Source organism: Nicotiana tabacum, chromosome 18 (genome assembly GCF_000715075.1).
Source record: "Nicotiana tabacum cultivar K326 chromosome 18, ASM71507v2, whole genome shotgun sequence".
In the NCBI taxonomy this organism is placed as follows: domain Eukaryota; kingdom Viridiplantae; phylum Streptophyta; class Magnoliopsida; order Solanales; family Solanaceae; genus Nicotiana; species Nicotiana tabacum.
This window is the reverse complement of record NC_134097.1, coordinates 120,611,828-120,630,386: the sequence shown is the minus strand read 5'-3', so window position 1 is coordinate 120,630,386 and position 18,559 is coordinate 120,611,828. Positions and strand designations below refer to the sequence as shown.

Sequence of the window (18,559 nt, the reverse complement as noted above, 5' to 3'; positions counted from 1 at the left end):
TAGTCGGACCACAAAGAATACTATTGTCTAATGGGAACCCAAAAAAAAAACTCTGCGCAACAGCAGAAGCTGTAAGCCTGTAACTCATTTGAAAATTAACTAAACCACCTATTTTGTTGCCAACTGATTTACCACACTAATGATGCAAGTTGTTGATTAAACACGTGTGCTCTTCTATTATTCAACCACCGTTAACACTTGGGGGTCGTTTGGTTATCGGGATACGGCATAGAATATGGGATTGTATTTATTCAATGTTTGGTTATAGGTATTAGCTAGTGATGGGATAAATTTTATACCCAAATGGTGGTGGGATTACCTATCCCATATAGAAGATGAGATAGCTAATCCCATGGGATATCCTTGTCCATCACACCTGGTAACCAAACAACCCCTTAGTTTCTGCATAGTGTATGCAGCATAGACATGTATCTGGAATGGCTGTAAGAAAAATTGTGCTGCAGAAAATAGTCTAAACCCTCTCCAATAAAGAAGATTATAAGCAAATCCTGGAGCCAGTCTAATTAGAGCACAAAAGAACAAAAGCAACACTGAGAATTAATTTTTTTCTGCAAGACAATCGAATAAACTGCTTCATTTAACTTGACTGAAAAACTGTTCAGTAAATTACAGACTGAGCAAAATGAGTGCAACCATTTTTGACAACGAAACTAACACATGTGAAAAAAAAAAATATGACAATACTTCACATGGCAGTTAAAAAGTAACTAACTGTGGTTGAAGCGGGGGAGGTATCCATATAGCTTCACGAGCACAAGTTTCCAGATTTTTTAAGCCGAGAAACTCGTTTTCGATGGCCACGGCCCTGCCTGTGTTGTTCCCATTCATGCGCACCTCTGAGGACCTTATTCCCACATGCCTGACAAGCAACCAAAATAATACGCACATATATCAGGACAACTATATAAATGTTGCATGATTGGTAGCTATCACCAAATTACCAATAGTTGGATACATCGGTTTTATCTTCATTTTTACTTTTAACCCTTCCCTTTTCATTTCCTATTATTTGAGGGGAGTCGGAAAAGGGGGGCGGAAGGAATGAAGCAGCTGACACTAACCTCGCATACATGCCGAGTCCAGATATCCTTTTGCATCAACCTCATTTCTTCAGAAGCATTGCTGCTATTCTCTGTGCTGCATTCCCCAGTGAGAAAGGATTTGATTATTCTCGCAGAGGGTTCGACCACTTCCACTGCCCATACACCATCAGAGCCACCTGTGTAAAACATGCCAATTAATTCAGATATTACTTGCAAGTACAGCCAAAATCAGGACAATATACCTTCTAAGAAGAAAGGACTTTGAAATTGATGTGAAATTTCATTTAAGTTTAAAGCCGAATCACATACTTATTATGGACTTTGTAGCATCAACATAATGTATGTTCCATCCAAATAGCATCTGCAGCCGATTAAGCCTTCTCCTCTGAGAACAATCAGACAATCAGCAATAGGCATTTCCAAAAGGTCTAACTCAAAGAATCTCAGGATCAGTAACAACTAGTGCACCGAAAGCAAGAAAACTTGCAAGTACTTCCTCATTTTAATATCAAATAACGAAGTTCAGATTAAGAAGGCTCCTCTGTCACTAATGAAGGGGAAGAGCATTAGGAGTTCATGCTCTGCATCTTTTTATGAACTTTGATAAGCTATATATCTTCCAGATATTGTTTATATGTCATGTATATTTATTCCTAGAGTATAAAACATCAGCAATTGGTTTCAAGAACTTCGTGTCCTACACAAATCAACCAAATTCTGCACCTTTGATCAGAGAGTTTAACCAAATTCGATGTACAGTTCAATTACATCCGGTTTTGCAAGAACTGAACACTTGCCCACCCCATGAAGGCAGACTTGAAAAACCGAATGTTCTGCACACAAACATTTCTTACTTGGTTATACCTTGTTTAAACATACAACTAGCTACTTTAGAAGGGAACAGTACTTACTTGACGCCGTACAAGTCTTCGTGTGTTCAGTTTGACATTTTCAATTGCTTCAATTAAAAGAGCTTTCTGTTCATTGTTGTCAGGGGAATCCATGATATGATGTATATTCTGCCTCAATGTCTGATCATTTAGTGCCTGAAGGTAAGATTCACCACAGGCTTTTTGATGTTCCAGTATGTGACGTCGAAGAAATAACTCAAATTCCCTAACACCGATGGCCTGCCTCAAGCCCTTTGTATAGTCTGCATCTAGTGTATAGATGTCACCAACTTCCACAAGTAGACCAGCATCAACCATGTGATCAACTCTTTTATTGACAAATGGATCCATAGTGGAAAGAGATGCATTCACGCATAAGAAGCAGAAATCATATCTTGAATTATCAACTCGACCCCAGTTCTGCCCTGCCACAAGCAACAAAATAACATGAAGAGGCATGCTATGGCAATTCACATCACAAATCCAACAGCCTATAGCTACTATCTAAATGTCCTTGATAAATAAATTGTGCCTGTCCTCTGTATCTCAGAATTGGGCAAACAACACTTGGGACATGCTTTTCAGAAGGAACCTACAAGACTGGGAAATTGAAGAAGTGACAGACTTGCTTTCCAGACTAGAAAGCCACATGATGAATGCCCAGGCAGCAGATAAGTTAAAGTGGAGCAGTGTTGATGGTAAATACTCAGTGAAAGCAGGCTATGCAAACTCATATGCTTCTAATGACATTATTGATGACTGGCCATGGAAGTTGATATGGAAGACTAATCTCCCAACAAAGATCAAATGTTTCAGCTGGACAGCCCTCTATGAAGCATGCCTCACACAAGACAATCTTAAGAAAAGAGGCTTCCAGATGATCAATAGATGTTACATGTGCCAACAGAAACTTGAATCTAACAACTATCTATTTTTACACTGTACAGTTGCTGCTGACTTATGGAATATGTTTTTGTGCATTTTTGGTATTAACTGGGTAATGCCACATACCACTAAAGAGGCCTTTGAGTGCTGGTGTAACTGGAGAGTTGGTAAGGCCATCAGGCCAATCTGGAAGATGATTCCTGCGAGTATTTTTTGGTGTATATGGTCAGAAAGGAACAACAGATGTTTTGAAGGTTTATCAACTCCAAATCATTCCCTCAAGGCTAGATGTCTTTTGTATCTTTATAGTTGGCATTACCTTTCCCCCTTAGATTCTCCTGACAACTTTTTGAACTTCGTTAGCTCTCTGGTACTAGAATAGTCTTTTTGTAATTGAGCTAACAGTGTCTTCTTTGCTTCCATAACTTTTGTATTATTATGCATCTTCTTGATGCCAGCAATGAAATCTATTATTACTTCATCAAAAAACAAAAAAAATTGTGCCTGTCCAGATTTCTCAAGAATTCTTTTGACAGATGACTGGGCATATGTAAATGTCCTACACTAGTTTGTGCATTTTCTCTGAGTTAATAATGTGGATTATCCTCCTACAGCCATTAAGAGTGAATCTTCCTAACTTATCTCTTTTCGTTTCGATAATTAATCTAAAATCGATTTCATGTTTCTGCTTATTAAGTATAAATGGAATCTCTTTCGACCATTCTAGTGTACCAACTACTAGTTTTATCTTACATCAAACATGGCGTTGCAACGATTTCCAGTAGTATCAAAATAAACAGATGGAAGAACGGAAGAATGTAAAAGCAAGAGAATCTTAAACTGACAAAAATTTGAGCTTTAGCAAAGTGAAGGAAAAGATCTATCAGCCGCTTGAAAGACGGTTGATAGACAGGGAATCCAATATGATGGACTGATGCATATATCTCCATAGATATTTAAGTTCCCTGCACCAAATTCCCTTTTTTCTGTAGAAAGACTTCAATGCAAATATTTTCTCAAGAGCATCGTAAAGGGAACAATCTGATTTCATCATGTAGTCGCCAACTATTTCCAAAATCCAAATCTTACTATCATTAGAAATTAACACAGTTAACTTTATGGAAAATTATGTTAAAACAATAAATGAGTGAACAAGAAGAATGCACCTCTACGGTTCTCTCCTGAAGAAGTTTGCTTGGAATAACACCAAATCGTGCATACAGATTCAGGTATTGGTTGATCTGCAGCTTATGGCAACAGATACATCAATTGAAACCTCTAGCAATAGATAGGAATCACAAGTCTGTATAAAGCATCGTTACATCACATTCCACCTCAGAAATTATATCTTGTGTAGGATAAAAGCAATTATTTTAACAATTCTACCCCTAATAATCATCTGCTCAAACCAAAGAAGCATTGACATAACAACTCTGAATATGTAGTGTCAGAGACCAGAAATCACAAGAAATGCTCAAGGTGAATTCAAGAACAAACAACTCTTATTACAAATTAACTCAGTCCTATGAACCTAAGTTGCTCGGACACGGGTGCGGGTGTCCAACACGGATGCGGATCTAGAGGTCGGATCCTTCAAGATGTAAATTCTAAGATTCGGGGATACGAATCCTAGTACGGACACGGGTGCGGGGATCCGGCTAAAAATAATCAAAAGAATAAAAATATAGAAATATCTCTAAATTATGAGAAATTTTGTGGAATACTGTAAATTGTAGTTTTCTTTTTTTTATTCTCAGGTTATAGATAGGTAAATGATTGATTTCCTAGATAAGGTATGCTATTTTCTTCAAACTTACCCTAGTTTTGGTTCTGATTTCGGGAATCAAATTGTATCTCGTTTCGAATTTTTCCGTCCATCGTGGTCAAAGTACCCAAATTGTTTGACCATATCCGGTACGGATCCCATATCTACACCCATACTAATGTCGTTTCGACACGGGTGCGGCACCTAAACTGCCGTGTCGGAGCAACTTAGCTATGAACTACGAACACATTTAACAATGGCAAATAACTTTGAGGAAAAGCTAGGTAAGTGATAGATGACAACAACAACAACAACAACCCAGTAAAATCCCACCAAGTGGGGTCTGGGGAGGGTAGAGTGTACGCAGACCTTACCCCTACCCCGAAGGAGTGGAGAGGCTGTTTCCGAGAGACCCTCGGCTCAAGGTAAGTGATAGATGAAGAATGACATATTAACAAGTGGATCCGCAGCTTGCAACTTGAAGCAACATGCACAATCAAACTGACCAATATAATGTCTCAACTAAAATCATTATAGCTGTGACATCTTTGAATAAAAGAGCAATTTGTGTTAACTGTTAAATCAATGTCATTGTAGTTGTTACATCTTAGAATAAACAATACAATTCATTGTAAATAGTCACCTCCAGCCGAAAGGTTTTCAGCTGATTGCATCATGCAAAGAAACAGAAATGATATGAAGCCAAACATCACCTCACCTTTCTATCATTATTTGGATGAATTCTGACAGCTGCAGCTGGATCAATATGTTTAAGACGGTTGTAAGCACAATCATGTTCCTTGTCCGTAAATTCAACTTCAAGATCAGGCTGTTCATCTTCTGCAGAGAAAGGAAGATAATAATACCTACAATTCTTTGGTCTTGAATAAATAAATTTTGACCAAAAAAACAAAGACAGAACTGATTGCTTACCTTGAGAGTCGCTTAAGCAATTTGATTCTGAATCTTCAACAGATTCATCAAGAAGGAATGGACTCGCAAGAGCCTGAATGCAAACAAATCAAATCAAGAAAAAGATGACTAACAACCCCAGCTAGGAAGACTTTCAGAAGAACTGAAAAACAGAATTTAGTTAAATAGAAAAACAGAATGGTCACGAGTGAAAGAGAAACCAACAGATTTAGGTGCTAGCCTCAAACAGATAAAATAAAAGTAGATGCGCAAGTCTATTGCTGATTTTGGAACAGCTCATAATTTAAGAAGAAGGATGCTACTAAGAGTTAAGGGCAGCACCCAGCAAAACTAACTCTCTAACTGACCTTGTGAACCATTCAGGAGAAAAGTAATTTTCTGAATAATCAGACTATTGAGGTAGACAACTTCTATAATCATGTCATTTTGGTCCCAGTGTCTTCGGAAATTTCTATTATGACGGACGACATGCACACAAGCAAAAAAATGGAGAGTGGAGAAGAGCCAAAAAGTACCTGAATATAATAATTTGTTCCTCCAACTATAACTGGCAACCTATTGCGGGACCATATCTCATTTATGATCTGAAATTACAAATAAAATAAGAAACCAGATTAGTAGAAAGAGTGGATAGATATGATTGTTGATGGATATAACGTTTCAACTTTCAAGAGCTTACTTCAAATTTTCCTATAGAAGATGGCTGAAAGACACTAATCAATATTGCTACAGGGAAAGACAGGTTAGGTACATCGCCTAGTGACAAAAGCAACCAAAGTTCGTTGCTCCAGAGTTGCTGGTCATTGAATAGAGGTTTCAAGTTTTCAACTGTGGAGAGGAGGGGATTGACTGCATCCATTCTTTTCACAGTTTTCACAAAATATCAGGAGTCAAAGGATAGACACAGAAACCCTCAGTACATGCAAATAGATGTAGATATCCCATTCATCAATGCCGCCACCACCACCCCTCAACACACCAAACTTAGTGATTTAAAAGAAGATTCTTCATTATCTAATTAGTCAGAAAATTGGAGTATACTCATACAATTGAGATTTTACAATTGAGATTCACTCTATACTAGAAGAAATATGTGCAATAAGTTTATAACTAATTGTTTGCTATAATTAATTAAAAAAGTTATAGTCACCTTATCCCAAAAGAAGATTAAAGAAAGGTATTCCCAAGATTTTAGGAGTTCACTAAGTGGACCAGCTTACAGATTAGGCCTCTGTCTGACCTGACAACAATTATAGCCTCCCTGTTGAAAAAAGCAGTGTGCCCTTCTTTTTGCAATACTTGAAAAAGTGTCCCATGCATAACTATTATTACAGCATTCTATACCGTAGAGTTCACACTTCTGGGTAAACTAAGGTAAACTAAGAGGCTTATATGAAGAACCTTCGATAGAACAAATAATAACTGACCATCCTAGTGCCCAGACTAGAGGCTTCAAGAGGTTATCGAACCTCAGAAGAAACTTCAAGCGCTAATAGGTTCTTAGTTTCCATTTAGGCAAAAGGTAACACCTTATTTACCCATTTCCAACAAAGACAAAATCATTAGAGCCATTATTGAAGATGCAGCTTTGATGGTGACTTAGAATATCAGAACTACATCATCCAATGCCCAGGGACATTCTAATAGACCTGTATATTTTTTTTTCTTGTGTAATCCCTGATATACATAAGATTGAGATCACCGGGAAAAGAGGCCTCACAGGGATAGCTGAGTCACGAAAATCCTTTGCAGTAAATTCAACACTAGGGCTGATAGTACCAAGAAGATGATGAGGTACACCTGTCACAACAACCCAAAATCAAAATGTAGATACTTGATTCTATATGCACAAAGTTACACATCAAAATAGTACGGCATTCCATTTTATATTAGTCCATTTTATTGGACATCTTTCTTTTTTGGTCCGCTCCAAAAAGACATCTGAAAACTCTTAAATATTATTTGTATTTTACCATTAATAACATATTTATAGGTATTGACATGGCAAGTTGAAGACTAGAGGTTACCTTGCTATACTATGTAGTATATATTTTACTCGTGTGAGTTGTCTCTTTTCTTTTTTAAACTTCCACTCTGTTTGGATCATTGTTCCTTATTGTTTTATAATGTATTGTATTGTATCGTATCGTTTTATGAATACAATGTTTGGATAGATTGTATTGTTTGTTATTGTTAAATAATATTTTGCTGTTTGGTTTGACTGTATCGTACTATACTGTAACTGATAAGTTTACTAAAATACCCTCAATTGTTTAAATATTAAATTTATCAAAAAATATGCATAAAAATAATTTTAAAAAACTAAACAGAAGAAGGCAAAACACCTTAAGAAAGCAGAACAAAGGAGCGAGACAGAAGAAGGCAAAACAAAGGAACACAACTAATTAGATTGAGTTAAAAGCAAATTAGGAGAAAAAATCAAACAGAAGATGGCAAAATACCTTTAACGTTGGCGGCAGAAGTTTTGGAAACAAATAAAGTAGGTTATAGGTTGGAGATTTGGAGTTAAAATAGAAAAAAAAGTTAAAGGGTAAAATAGAATTATGGATTAATAAGTTAGGGCATAATTGGAAAGAAAAATAGGAAACAATCACACCACACTAAATTGGTTGTTTCAAAAAATGTGATTTTACATTTAACAATACAATACAATACAATACAATACAACCAATTTTAATGAAACAATCAAAACAAACATTGTTTTGGGATAACAATACAATACCATACAATGGGAACAACCATCCAAACAAGTTGTTCATGTACAGTCAAACACCAGCACATAAAACTAAATAACTGAAGAAGTATACTACACAAAACAGAGCAAGAAATCACCTTTTTGCTCTCGGGGAGTCACCTTGTTGGTCAGAACATCCAATCCACTGTAAACCTATCCAAAAGAAATAGCAGAAATAAAAGTATTATACAAAAATTATTGAACTTGTAAGAGTATATAAAGAGCTATATACCTGCATAGAATCAGCGTTGATGATTTCAATAGGGAAGTGTGAAGCCAAGTCAATAGCAAGTTTTGATTTTCCAGAACCTGTTGCTCCCATTATTACTACCACTTTTGGCTTTGAATTTGATGTGGGGATCAGGTTTATCTCACCCATTGTTGTTCCATTGTTAGGGTTTTGCATTTTCTGTTCATGTTCTTCACCACTTTCCATTGACGCGCTTCTCTATTGGTTGCTGTTTCAGTAACGAAGTAATAATACAAGCTTTTGTCACTTTGGGTCATTTTCTTTTTGGCAATAAGTAGTTTAGCATCTCAATGTTTTGTGGTTGCAACTATAGTCCATATTGTTTCTAAAATTTGGTTTTCATGTGTTTTACTAACCATTTTCACTCCTAAGTCCTACCATCCTAATTTTAGAAGCCATTTGGAAAAAGTTCTTTGATTTATTTGGAGAAATTTTTTGATGAAAGCTGAAATTTGTTTTCAAAATTGTACTAGTCTTTTAAGAGTGTTTGTAAGTTGAAATTTTAGTATGAAAAATATCTCAACAATTCGTCAACTTGAGATAAAAATTGTAATTTTTTATAAAAGAATCAAATTTTTGAAAGAAACACTATTTACAAAAGTAACTTCATTTTGTTAAAACTTTGCTCAGATAAACGCCACTATATTGTTTTGATTGAGATATTCTTGAACATTAAGATGAAATTTCATACGTAGAAATGTCAAACTTTTAATATTCCAAGTAACATGTTTTCAATGTGATTTGAGATGAATGCAAAATAAGGCCCTCCGAAATGACATGTTTGCAACTTGCAAGCACCATTTAATTGAATCGAAAGAAATTATTGGGTGTGTATTATGTAGGGGTGGCAATTTGAGCCCAACCCATCTAACCCGCCCAACTAGCTCAGAGATTAATGGGTTGGGCTACAAATATTTTAACTGATGAGTCAGTTTGGGTTGAGCCCAAGTTAACCCATTATTTTTTATAGCCCATTCTGACCCATTTAACAACTCAAATACAACCCATGAAACTCACCCAAAACAAAGGATCTCAACCCAACTTATCTAGAAATTTTTTTAGTTGCCCCAATTTTATTTATTTATTTTATTTTGTATTTTAAATTTTCTGTTCTTTCGTTTTTCTACGCCACTCACCCACCCTACCTCTACCCCTCCCCCCCAAAAAAAACCCCAAAAAAATTATACTTTTTTTTTTGTATTTTCAATTTTCTGTTTTTTTGTTTTTTTGCGCCATTCACCCTCCCCTAACCCCCCACCCCTCCCCCGCGCAAAACCCTTAAAAAAATTCACTTTTTTTTTGTATTTTTAATTTTTTGTTTTTTTATTTTTCTGCACCACCCACCCACCCTACCCCTATCTTCCCACCCCCCGACGCAAACCTCCTAAAAAAATTTACTTTTTTTTTATTTTCAATTTTTTATTTTTTTTTATTTTTATGCACCACCCCACCCCCCACCCCCCACCTCGCGGGCAAAACCCTTCAATTTTTTTTTTACTTTTTTTTAATAATTTCAATTTTCTGTTTTGTGTTTTATATTTTTTCGTTTTTCTGCACCATCCACCCATCCCCACCCATATAATATATGTCAACTTACATATTTTAAAGTGAAAGGTGTTTTTTATGCAAGATGAGCATGGTTCTAAAATATGGGTCAAGTTGGGCGGGTTGGGTTATGACCCATTGTTTAGCCCATCTTGACCCAAATACACTTTTGGGCTGGATTGGGCAATGACCCATTTATTGACCTAACCCCTCTTGATCCGCTCAAATTCAACCCAACCGGCCCATTTGTCACCCCTAGTACTATGTAATCGAAATCGAAATTTTTTAAGTACATTTTCAAACTAGTGCAAAGGATTTATTTATATATTTGATTAGTTTATTTATGTACACCTTCGTTACTACTAATTTTTTACGTATATTATTTGCCACGGAAAAGGATCAAAAATATATTATCGAAAATTCTTTAAAGTTACCCTCCGTTATACTAATCGAGCAAAAATATCCTTACCGTCTTACTATTAAACAAATATAACCCCAAATTAACGAAGAGGCCATGTGGCATCCACTTAAGCCATTTAGTCCATCGGGTTTATTTTAACACTAACTCGACTTGATACCAAATATCCACACTAAAAGTTAAGGGAAAAAGGCCAAAATTATCTCTATACTATCGAAAATTAGTCACGTTTATACATGTTTCTACTTTCGGTCCAAATATACACCTGCCGTAAAGAAAGTAAACAAAATCGTCCTAACCCTACTAAATGGGTTTTTAAAGAGAAACATGAGGTCACTGGTAAATGAATTTTTATGGAGGATTTCTTTTTTCTAGATCTAATGGTTTCTAGTGAAGCTTTTGGAGGGTATTTTCCGATGAGTGACTGCTAATGATTTTCCAGGTGGAGAGAATATGGGGTATTTTCGTGGCAGAAGACGGCTGGAGTGGTGGTTCGGTCACTGACCGGTAATGATGGGAATTTATGAAATAATTTTGTGGAGCAGGACAAGAACCTTGAATCTGCAGCAACGGTGGTATGTTGTTAGAGAAGAAGACTAATTTTAGTGGGTTTAGTTATTTATTATTACAAATGGAAAATAAATAGTGACATGGAGTCCACCGTGTCATTTTAGTTGTTGAGTCATGGACAGCCGTTAGGGTTAGAGACGATTTTGTCTACTTTCTTAATGGCAGGTGTATATTTGGACTGAAAGTAGAAACGGATATAAACGTGACTAATTTTCGATAGTATAGGGACAATTTTAGCCTTTTTCCCAAAAATTAAACCCCTATTCAACATCCCGAGCTACCGCTTCCCCAAGTTCTAAGTCTTCAATCCAGACAAACATAACCATACCTTCACATCTTTTAGCTGCATAGGCTTCATATATCCTACTACCAAAGAACTCTATAATATCTTCCAATCAACCTCCATAAGTAGTTGAACTTGGATTCCTTGGCATTACCCTTTCAAATAATTCAGTGCTACTGTATCACTCTCATTATTTTTACTCTAAATTATTCTCAAATCTAACCTCTTCTTCTCCACATGTTGCCCGAATTCTAATTGTTGCACAAGCTTACACCGTACATTCCTCGTAATATTACTTCAAAAAAAATCAGCAATTAAATTATCGTACTGAATATCTGTTGATTTCTTCTTCTTATTGTTATATGGTTTGTTTTCGAATTTTTGGATAGATAGTGAGAAAGAAACCCACCTTCTTCATCCATTACCACCCTAAAAAGTTGTCAACAATAACTAGATCTAAGTGATAAGAAATATAAACAGGTTGTATCTTTTATTCTTACGGAGATTTAACCTTTCTTTTCTTGGGTTTATCAATATGGATGATGTAGATAGAGATTGACCTTCATTTCTTGAGTTCTTCAAAGTGCATTTGCAGATAAAAGGCTCAAACGAAGCAGATGAAGAAAGGTCCAAAAAGTTAGGTTCTGAATTCAAAGTGATTGAATAAGGGTTTAATTTTAGGGTGGGTATCAAATATTGGGTCAGATCAGTGTAAAAATTAATCCGGATGGATCAAATAGCTTAAGTGACTACCATGTGGCCTCTCCATTAACTTGGGGGTATATTTATCTAATAGTAAGACGGTAGGGGTATTTTTGATGGGGGAAAAAAAACGTAGGATAACTTTAAACAATTTTTGATAGCAGAAGTATATTTTTGACTCTTACTGTCGATCTCGCCCAAAATATAGTTACCTAGGTAATAACGAATGATAAAAGGTACTACAACAACTAAGTAATAATAGTGCAACATTAGAAAAATTTGAAGGAAAAAGTATCAAATTCTAGAAAATAAGGGGAAGAACATTGCAGAAAGCCTTTGAAGTTTACCATCAAATCCACCTCACAGTATGCATGTTGCATCATTTCTAAATTTCCTTTTACATTTGCAAAAGTTCTGTCCGACAAAACATATGCTTGTGTACCTTTTAAAAGGTCAACCATAAGGAGAGGGGGGGGGGGGAAGGAACCTTGAAGAAGCAACTCAGTATACACGAGAACTTTCTGCATTATGGAAACCAAACGTCAATTTGTTAGCGCTATTCGCTGGGCCTTCAATGTCATTATCTCAGCGCGTCATCCCGAATACTGAAGCTGCTACATTCATTCGGTACTGCTGCTTCCTTGATGTGGGAACTGGGAACTTCCTAATATGTCAGGATTGATTAATGGCAGCGACTCGTCCACCAGACATAGCTCCAACAATGGAGAGGTTGTGTAAAACTCAGGCTAGTTATCATTCATTTCTTCTCCACATTTCTAATGGAGAGGAATAAGCGAGAACATTTTTAGGAATTCGTCCACCTTAAATCAAGTAAAATGAAGAGCACGCTTGGCAGCTTCAAGGGTATTCTGAAGAAGCATTGCAACTGTCATAGGACCTACACCTCCGGGAACAGGGGTTATTGCAGAAGCTATCTTGACTGCTTCTTCGAAGCAAACATCTCCAATCAAACGGTAACCATTTTCACTCTCAGGGTCCTACACCAGTTAAACATACAAATGACCTTATTGTTTCACATGTACATCAATTATTTAAATCAATTTTCTTTTTTCGATAGAAGAGTTATGCCTAATCCGACCAATCTTACTTTAACTGCCATGCAATACTAAGAAGGGTCTTTAGAAATTACCTCAATTGGGTTTATTCCAACGTCAAGAACAATTGCTCCAGGCTTTAACCAGCTACCGCGGACTAAATTAGGCACTCCAGCTGCTGCAACAAGTATATCAGCTTCACGGGTAATCATTTCTGGGTTCTCCGAATATGCATGCACAATACTTACTGTTGCATGGTGCCTCTGCAAACAATGTTCACATCGTTTGACATGGTGAGAAGAAAATGCATAGACTGTAATACAGAGAGATTACTGATATGGGTAAATATAATCTTAGAATTATCAGTACAATCAAACATTTGGCTCATTTTTAATCAAAGACCGGACATGCAGTATAATGTCTTGTTACCAAAGACCAGATATGCCGTAAATAAATCAATACCCATGTTTGCTATACAAGTAGAGTAACTTGTTTCTTCATTGTCCTTTAACAATATTTTGTCACAGGCAATATAGTGCTTCTTATAGAAACTGATTAAATTAAAAATGTAAAAATGTAAAATAATGAAATTATAGTTAACCCAAAAGGAAAAGCAGATATGATAAGGGAAATAAAACATCTATGACTTGTTTTAGACCACAAGTTTCAAGAGTCTTTCTCTCTTAAATTCCGTGCCAAATCAAACACCGTCGCGTAAAATAGGACAGAGGGATAACTCTCAATCTTCTACATTTAATTTTAGTCGAAAGTCGAAATAAACTTAAATTAGCCTTAAACAAGAAAATATATTCTAGTTATTGCAAGGCCACATACACCGTATTAATAATGCTCCAACCTAACAATGCCAGAATGAATGCCCAACTATTCATCATGCCTAATACGTTGTGCTATTGACACATAAATCACTACCTTAGTGTGGGATAGATATTTGTAAAGAGTTGGATTTATACGAGTGCAACAAATTGACGGCTATGTGCGACAGATGTATCACCTGCAACAACAGAAATGTAGGTAGTCCAACGATGTTGCTCCTCCCAATCACCACAGCTCTCTTGCCAACTATTTCGACATCAGACCTGAGCAGTAACTGGATGCAGCCTTTCGGAGTGCACGGGATGAACAATGGCTCTCTACCCTGAATGGCTAAGTTCCCAATGTTTAGTGGATGAAATCCATCCACGTCTTTTTCTAAGCTTAGTACATTCAGAATCTTTCCCTCGTCAAAATGCTGTTCCAATAACTTTTGTTAGCGCCAGAAAATATATCACATACCTTTTTTTGTTTGGAGGGGCAGCATAATGACAAAACCATATACAGACAGTAATTAAAGGGATGAAATTAGTATCTCCCCTAGATTTCATATTCAACATTGTGAATTTCAACCATTTATTCAACTGTGTAAACATCTTTGGGGAGAAAATGAGGATAACTGAACAGATGCTCAAGTTTAAGAATCAACAATATTTATGGAAACTGATAGTTCCATGCTTTCTATGCAGTGCCTTTCACATAACATGGATAAGTGTATACTACTACTTAGTTGAAGATTTACCTGTGGCAAAGGAAGCTGCACAAGAATACCGTGAATTGATGCATCCTTGTTATAATTTGATAATGCATCACAGACCTCCTCTTCTGTACAGCTCTCAGGGAGTTCAGAAAGTGAAAATCTGAACCCAACCTCATGGCAGGCCATTATTTTTTTACGGACATAGGCAAGAGAGTCTTGCCTTTGCCCAACCAATACTACAGCCAAACCAGGAACCTTTCCAGTTGACTCCTTCATTCTGCTAACTTCAACGGCTATGCTTGATCTAATTTGCTCGGCCTCAGAGATCCCATCAATTATTCTAGCAGTTGCATTGTCGGCTGTTCAAAGTAAATTAAACTAGAAGCAGAACATTTCTTTGTTTCTTTTTTCGTTCCATTATAGGAAACTTGAAAAAACGTAAATGCAAAACATAGACAAGGGCAGTGTAAGGATCATTTGAAAGCAAGATTCTATAGTATTAAAGTTATCGGAACAGCCATTGTTGTGTAGCATGAACAATTTTCATTCCCCAAAATATGACAAGTATTTACTTTGTGAGGCTGCTAAAGATGAGATTGGGAGTATCACATCTGAAACATTAAGTTTGACATTATGATATGAAGAGTCCTAAGGACTGCTCCTAAGAATATAGTAGAGTTCTTGTACCCCAATGCTCCTTTAAAATTTGGTTTCTCTATAATTGCTTCACATTTGTTCAAGCTTTGGTGGACAGAGTTACCTGGTACCTATTGCTGGTGGAATAGCAGGTATTCCAGGAATTAGTCAGAGGTGTGGGCAAGCTAGCACCACGATTATCAAAAAAACTATACACCATTCATTCTCGTTTCCCTCAATATTTTCTTTTCTTTCATTATGTTTCATTTGCAAATGTTAGGTTGGAGACGGAGTAATCTTCTTCATCTTACATTTTTTCCCCTTCTTTTGCACGTGCATTATTCCTTTCATAGATGTCTTGGTAAACTTATCAGTTATTCTAATACAATATGATACAGTCAAACCAGACAATAAACATGTTATTAAACCAGAGCAAACATTATAATCTATCAAACCAATATATTAAAACACGATACAACACAAAACAGTACGTTATGAAACCACAGATACAACCATCCAATCAGCCTGTTGGGGCTCACAAAGGGAATACTTTTACGGCAAAAAATGAAGGAGAAAAAAAGTTAAATGAATTTCATTTAACCTCCGAAAAAATTAATTTGCAAAGCTTAATTCTCTACATGACATTTAGAGCCCAAAAAAAGGAAAAAATGAGAGGAAAAAGAATCTAGGAATAACGAAATAGGGGGAAAACTCAAAAATCGAGGTGCTTACAGCATTTTGGAGGAGGAGAATCAGAATGGATAAAATTGGAGGACCATTCATCGGGGAGGTCAAGTGAAACAAGAGGTGGAGACGACTTAGGAATTCTGGAACCATTTCGAATCTGAGACGTTCTTGATAATAATGAAATCATTCTTCTTACCGTTCTCATACCTATCATTTTTCAGTACTGAAGAGAGAAGAGAGTGAAGAAAAGGAATGCCAAGGGTTTAGTGGGAGAATGATCAAAATGGTACTTAATGTTTACAAGTTGGACTATTTTGGTTCTTAATTAATATTAATATATACCCCTCAACAAATATAGTCCCTAAAAAAAAAAAAAAAAAAATTGACAAATTTGGTCCTAAGCCCTAAAATTAGTGGTTTCACTTTGAATAGAGCATTGTTTGTTAATATGATCCCAATAGAGTTTTAAATATGATCTAGTTGGTAATCTGTTATGGTAGCACAACAAAAGAAAAAACTTATTTTTATTTAGAGTCCTAATTAAGTTTTCATATCCAAAGTGAACGAGTTGGGAAGCAGATTCAGTAGTGAAGAGGTCATTACAATTCAGTAACAAAATATAGTGGAAGATGAACACTTTTGATGGTATGAATTAGGTTTGGAGGAAGGTCAAAAGAAATAGAGGAAAAGTTCCAAATACCTTTTTTCATTAGGCTACTAATCTTTAAATTAAGGTTATCTTTGTAGTAAGAGGTTTTTTAATGGGATTTTTTTCCTTCCTATGCAATATTTGAAACTTATTTATCAAAATTGTCTTAGTTTTGTATATTACTCATCCTAAACAAGGATTACTTACAAATTATATACAATCCATTATTAGTGCCTTGAATTAGGGGATTTAGTTACATCCTTTTTCTTTTTTCTCTCCTTTCATCGTTCCTCACTGCCGCATCTCTCATCAATTTTTCTTTCTTTTTTTTCTCACTGGTTTTCTCTCTCAATAAGGTAAGCCTAAAATTGTCTTCTGCCAATCAACCTATTGAAGTAACCTCCAGGTCGTAGGAATTGAAGTTTCAAACACTGATCTATCATAAAGCTCTGAATTCGAATTTGGGTTTTCAAAAATCATTATTTGTTTGGATTAGATGTTGTTGCAAACAATTGGATATATTGTTTAGAGTTTATATCTCAATTTTGAGGGTGCTTGGTGAAGATTAGACTTGGTTCTGATTGAATTTTAGATTGAAACTCGAAGAAGAAGAAGAAGAAGAAGAAGGAAGAAGAAGAAGAAGAAGAAGAAGAAGAAGAAGAAGAAGAAGAAGAAGAAGAAGAAGAAGAAGAAGAAGAAGAAGAAGAAGAAGAAGAAGAAGAAGACATGACATACAATATACTTACGAAATTGCAGTAAAGTTGTAGTAAAATTGTAGGTAAATTATATTCTGTTGTAGTTATATATTTTTTTTAATTTGAAAGTTAAAAATAGTTGTACGATGATAAAATCTAGTTGTTCCCCATGTATAATTTGAGAAACTGGTGATATTTGATATAACAATACCTCTTGGCATTTAACTCTAACATTCACACAATTAAGCATCACGAAATTCTTTTTTAGCAAATGCCTTTCAACGATAATATTTATCTCATTATGCTATCAGCTTAGCACAATTGATTTCCTTAAACATGCATTACTTTTCATAACGCAAAGGAAATCAAAATTACATCACAAGCACCGAAAGCCTACAGGTCTATCACGTAACCAACTTGAAAATAGGGCTCCTTATTACTTAGACAAATGGCAATACTCAGTACAAGTACTGAGAATTGGCACAAAGACATTTTGAACTTATCGACATTTTTGACAATTATAGTCACAAGTTATTTTGGTCAAATTACGTAATCAAATTTTACCCTCAAAGAAATTATAGTCAATTGCGACTTGAATGTAATATTGAATTACGCACATTGCATTTGATTTTGTTATAGTGAATTACAACTAAATATACAATATACACTTATTTGTAACTAATCTGCAATTTATCTACAACATTCATACATTATTTATACCCAATTAAATACAATTACAATATCATACAACTTAAATACAATTGTTATATAAATTTTATACAATATGTCTTTTGTATATTTTGTATCTGATTTGTATATATTTTGTGTGTAGTGTGTGCTTCTTCCTCTCTAAAATTCCAATCAAAACTTACTCTCTTATTTTGATACATATCAACAACTTTATGTAAAAAGATAGTATTGATAACTTAAATACAAATTTTATACAACAATTCATACATAATACAACTATTTTTCAACTTTCATACAACTTTCAAATAAAAAAATATATAACTATAACAGAATACAATTTACCTACAACTTTACTACAATTTTGTAAGACAATTTACCTACAACTTTACTACAAATTCGTAAGTATATTGTATGCCATGTCGTCTTCTTCTTCTTCTTCTTCTTCTTCTTCTTCTTCTTCTTCTTCTTCTTCTTCTTCTTCTTCTTCTTCGAGTTTCAATCTGAAATTCAGCCAAAATCAAGTCTAATCTTCACCAAAACACCCTCAAAATTGAAA

The 18,559-nt window shown here is 35.4% G+C and overlaps 2 protein-coding genes across 5 annotated transcripts; both read right to left on the bottom strand.

Moving 5' to 3' along the window:
• Positions 1-722: 722 nt before the first annotated feature.
• Positions 723-8,783, bottom strand: LOC107819295 (tRNA dimethylallyltransferase 2). Of its 3 annotated transcripts, none has more exons than XM_016645402.2 (11): positions 8,525-8,783; positions 8,391-8,445; positions 7,258-7,337; positions 6,053-6,121; positions 5,538-5,610; positions 5,323-5,441; positions 4,006-4,080; positions 1,976-2,374; positions 1,374-1,449; positions 1,083-1,240; positions 723-880 (listed from the first exon to the last, which is right to left on the bottom strand). In XM_016645402.2, exons 1-11 carry the CDS (start codon positions 8,726-8,728, stop codon positions 767-769), a joined length of 1,422 nt encoding a protein of 473 aa, XP_016500888.1. In that variant the 5' UTR covers positions 8,729-8,783; the 3' UTR covers positions 723-766. The 3 variants fall into 3 exon arrangements, with proteins under 3 accessions (XP_016500888.1, XP_016500881.1, XP_016500895.1); XM_016645395.2 differs by having other exon boundaries at positions 5,323-5,444; positions 8,525-8,782; XM_016645409.2 differs by lacking the exons at positions 7,258-7,337; positions 8,391-8,445; positions 8,525-8,783 and adding an exon at positions 6,217-6,515 and having other exon boundaries at positions 5,323-5,444.
• Positions 8,784-12,383: 3,600 nt separating this feature from the next.
• LOC107815128 (bifunctional protein FolD 1, mitochondrial) lies at positions 12,384-16,269 on the bottom strand. Of its 2 annotated transcripts, none has more exons than XM_016640646.2 (5): positions 16,015-16,269; positions 14,689-15,005; positions 14,128-14,364; positions 13,211-13,378; positions 12,384-13,058 (listed from the first exon to the last, which is right to left on the bottom strand). In XM_016640646.2, the coding sequence occupies exons 1-5, from the start codon at positions 16,181-16,183 to the stop codon at positions 12,888-12,890; spliced, it is 1,062 nt and encodes a 353-aa protein (XP_016496132.1). In that variant the 5' UTR covers positions 16,184-16,269; the 3' UTR covers positions 12,384-12,887. The 2 variants fall into 2 exon arrangements, with proteins under 2 accessions (XP_016496132.1, XP_016496133.1); XM_016640647.2 differs by having other exon boundaries at positions 14,689-14,986; positions 16,015-16,154.
• Positions 16,270-18,559: the final 2,290 nt, after the last annotated feature.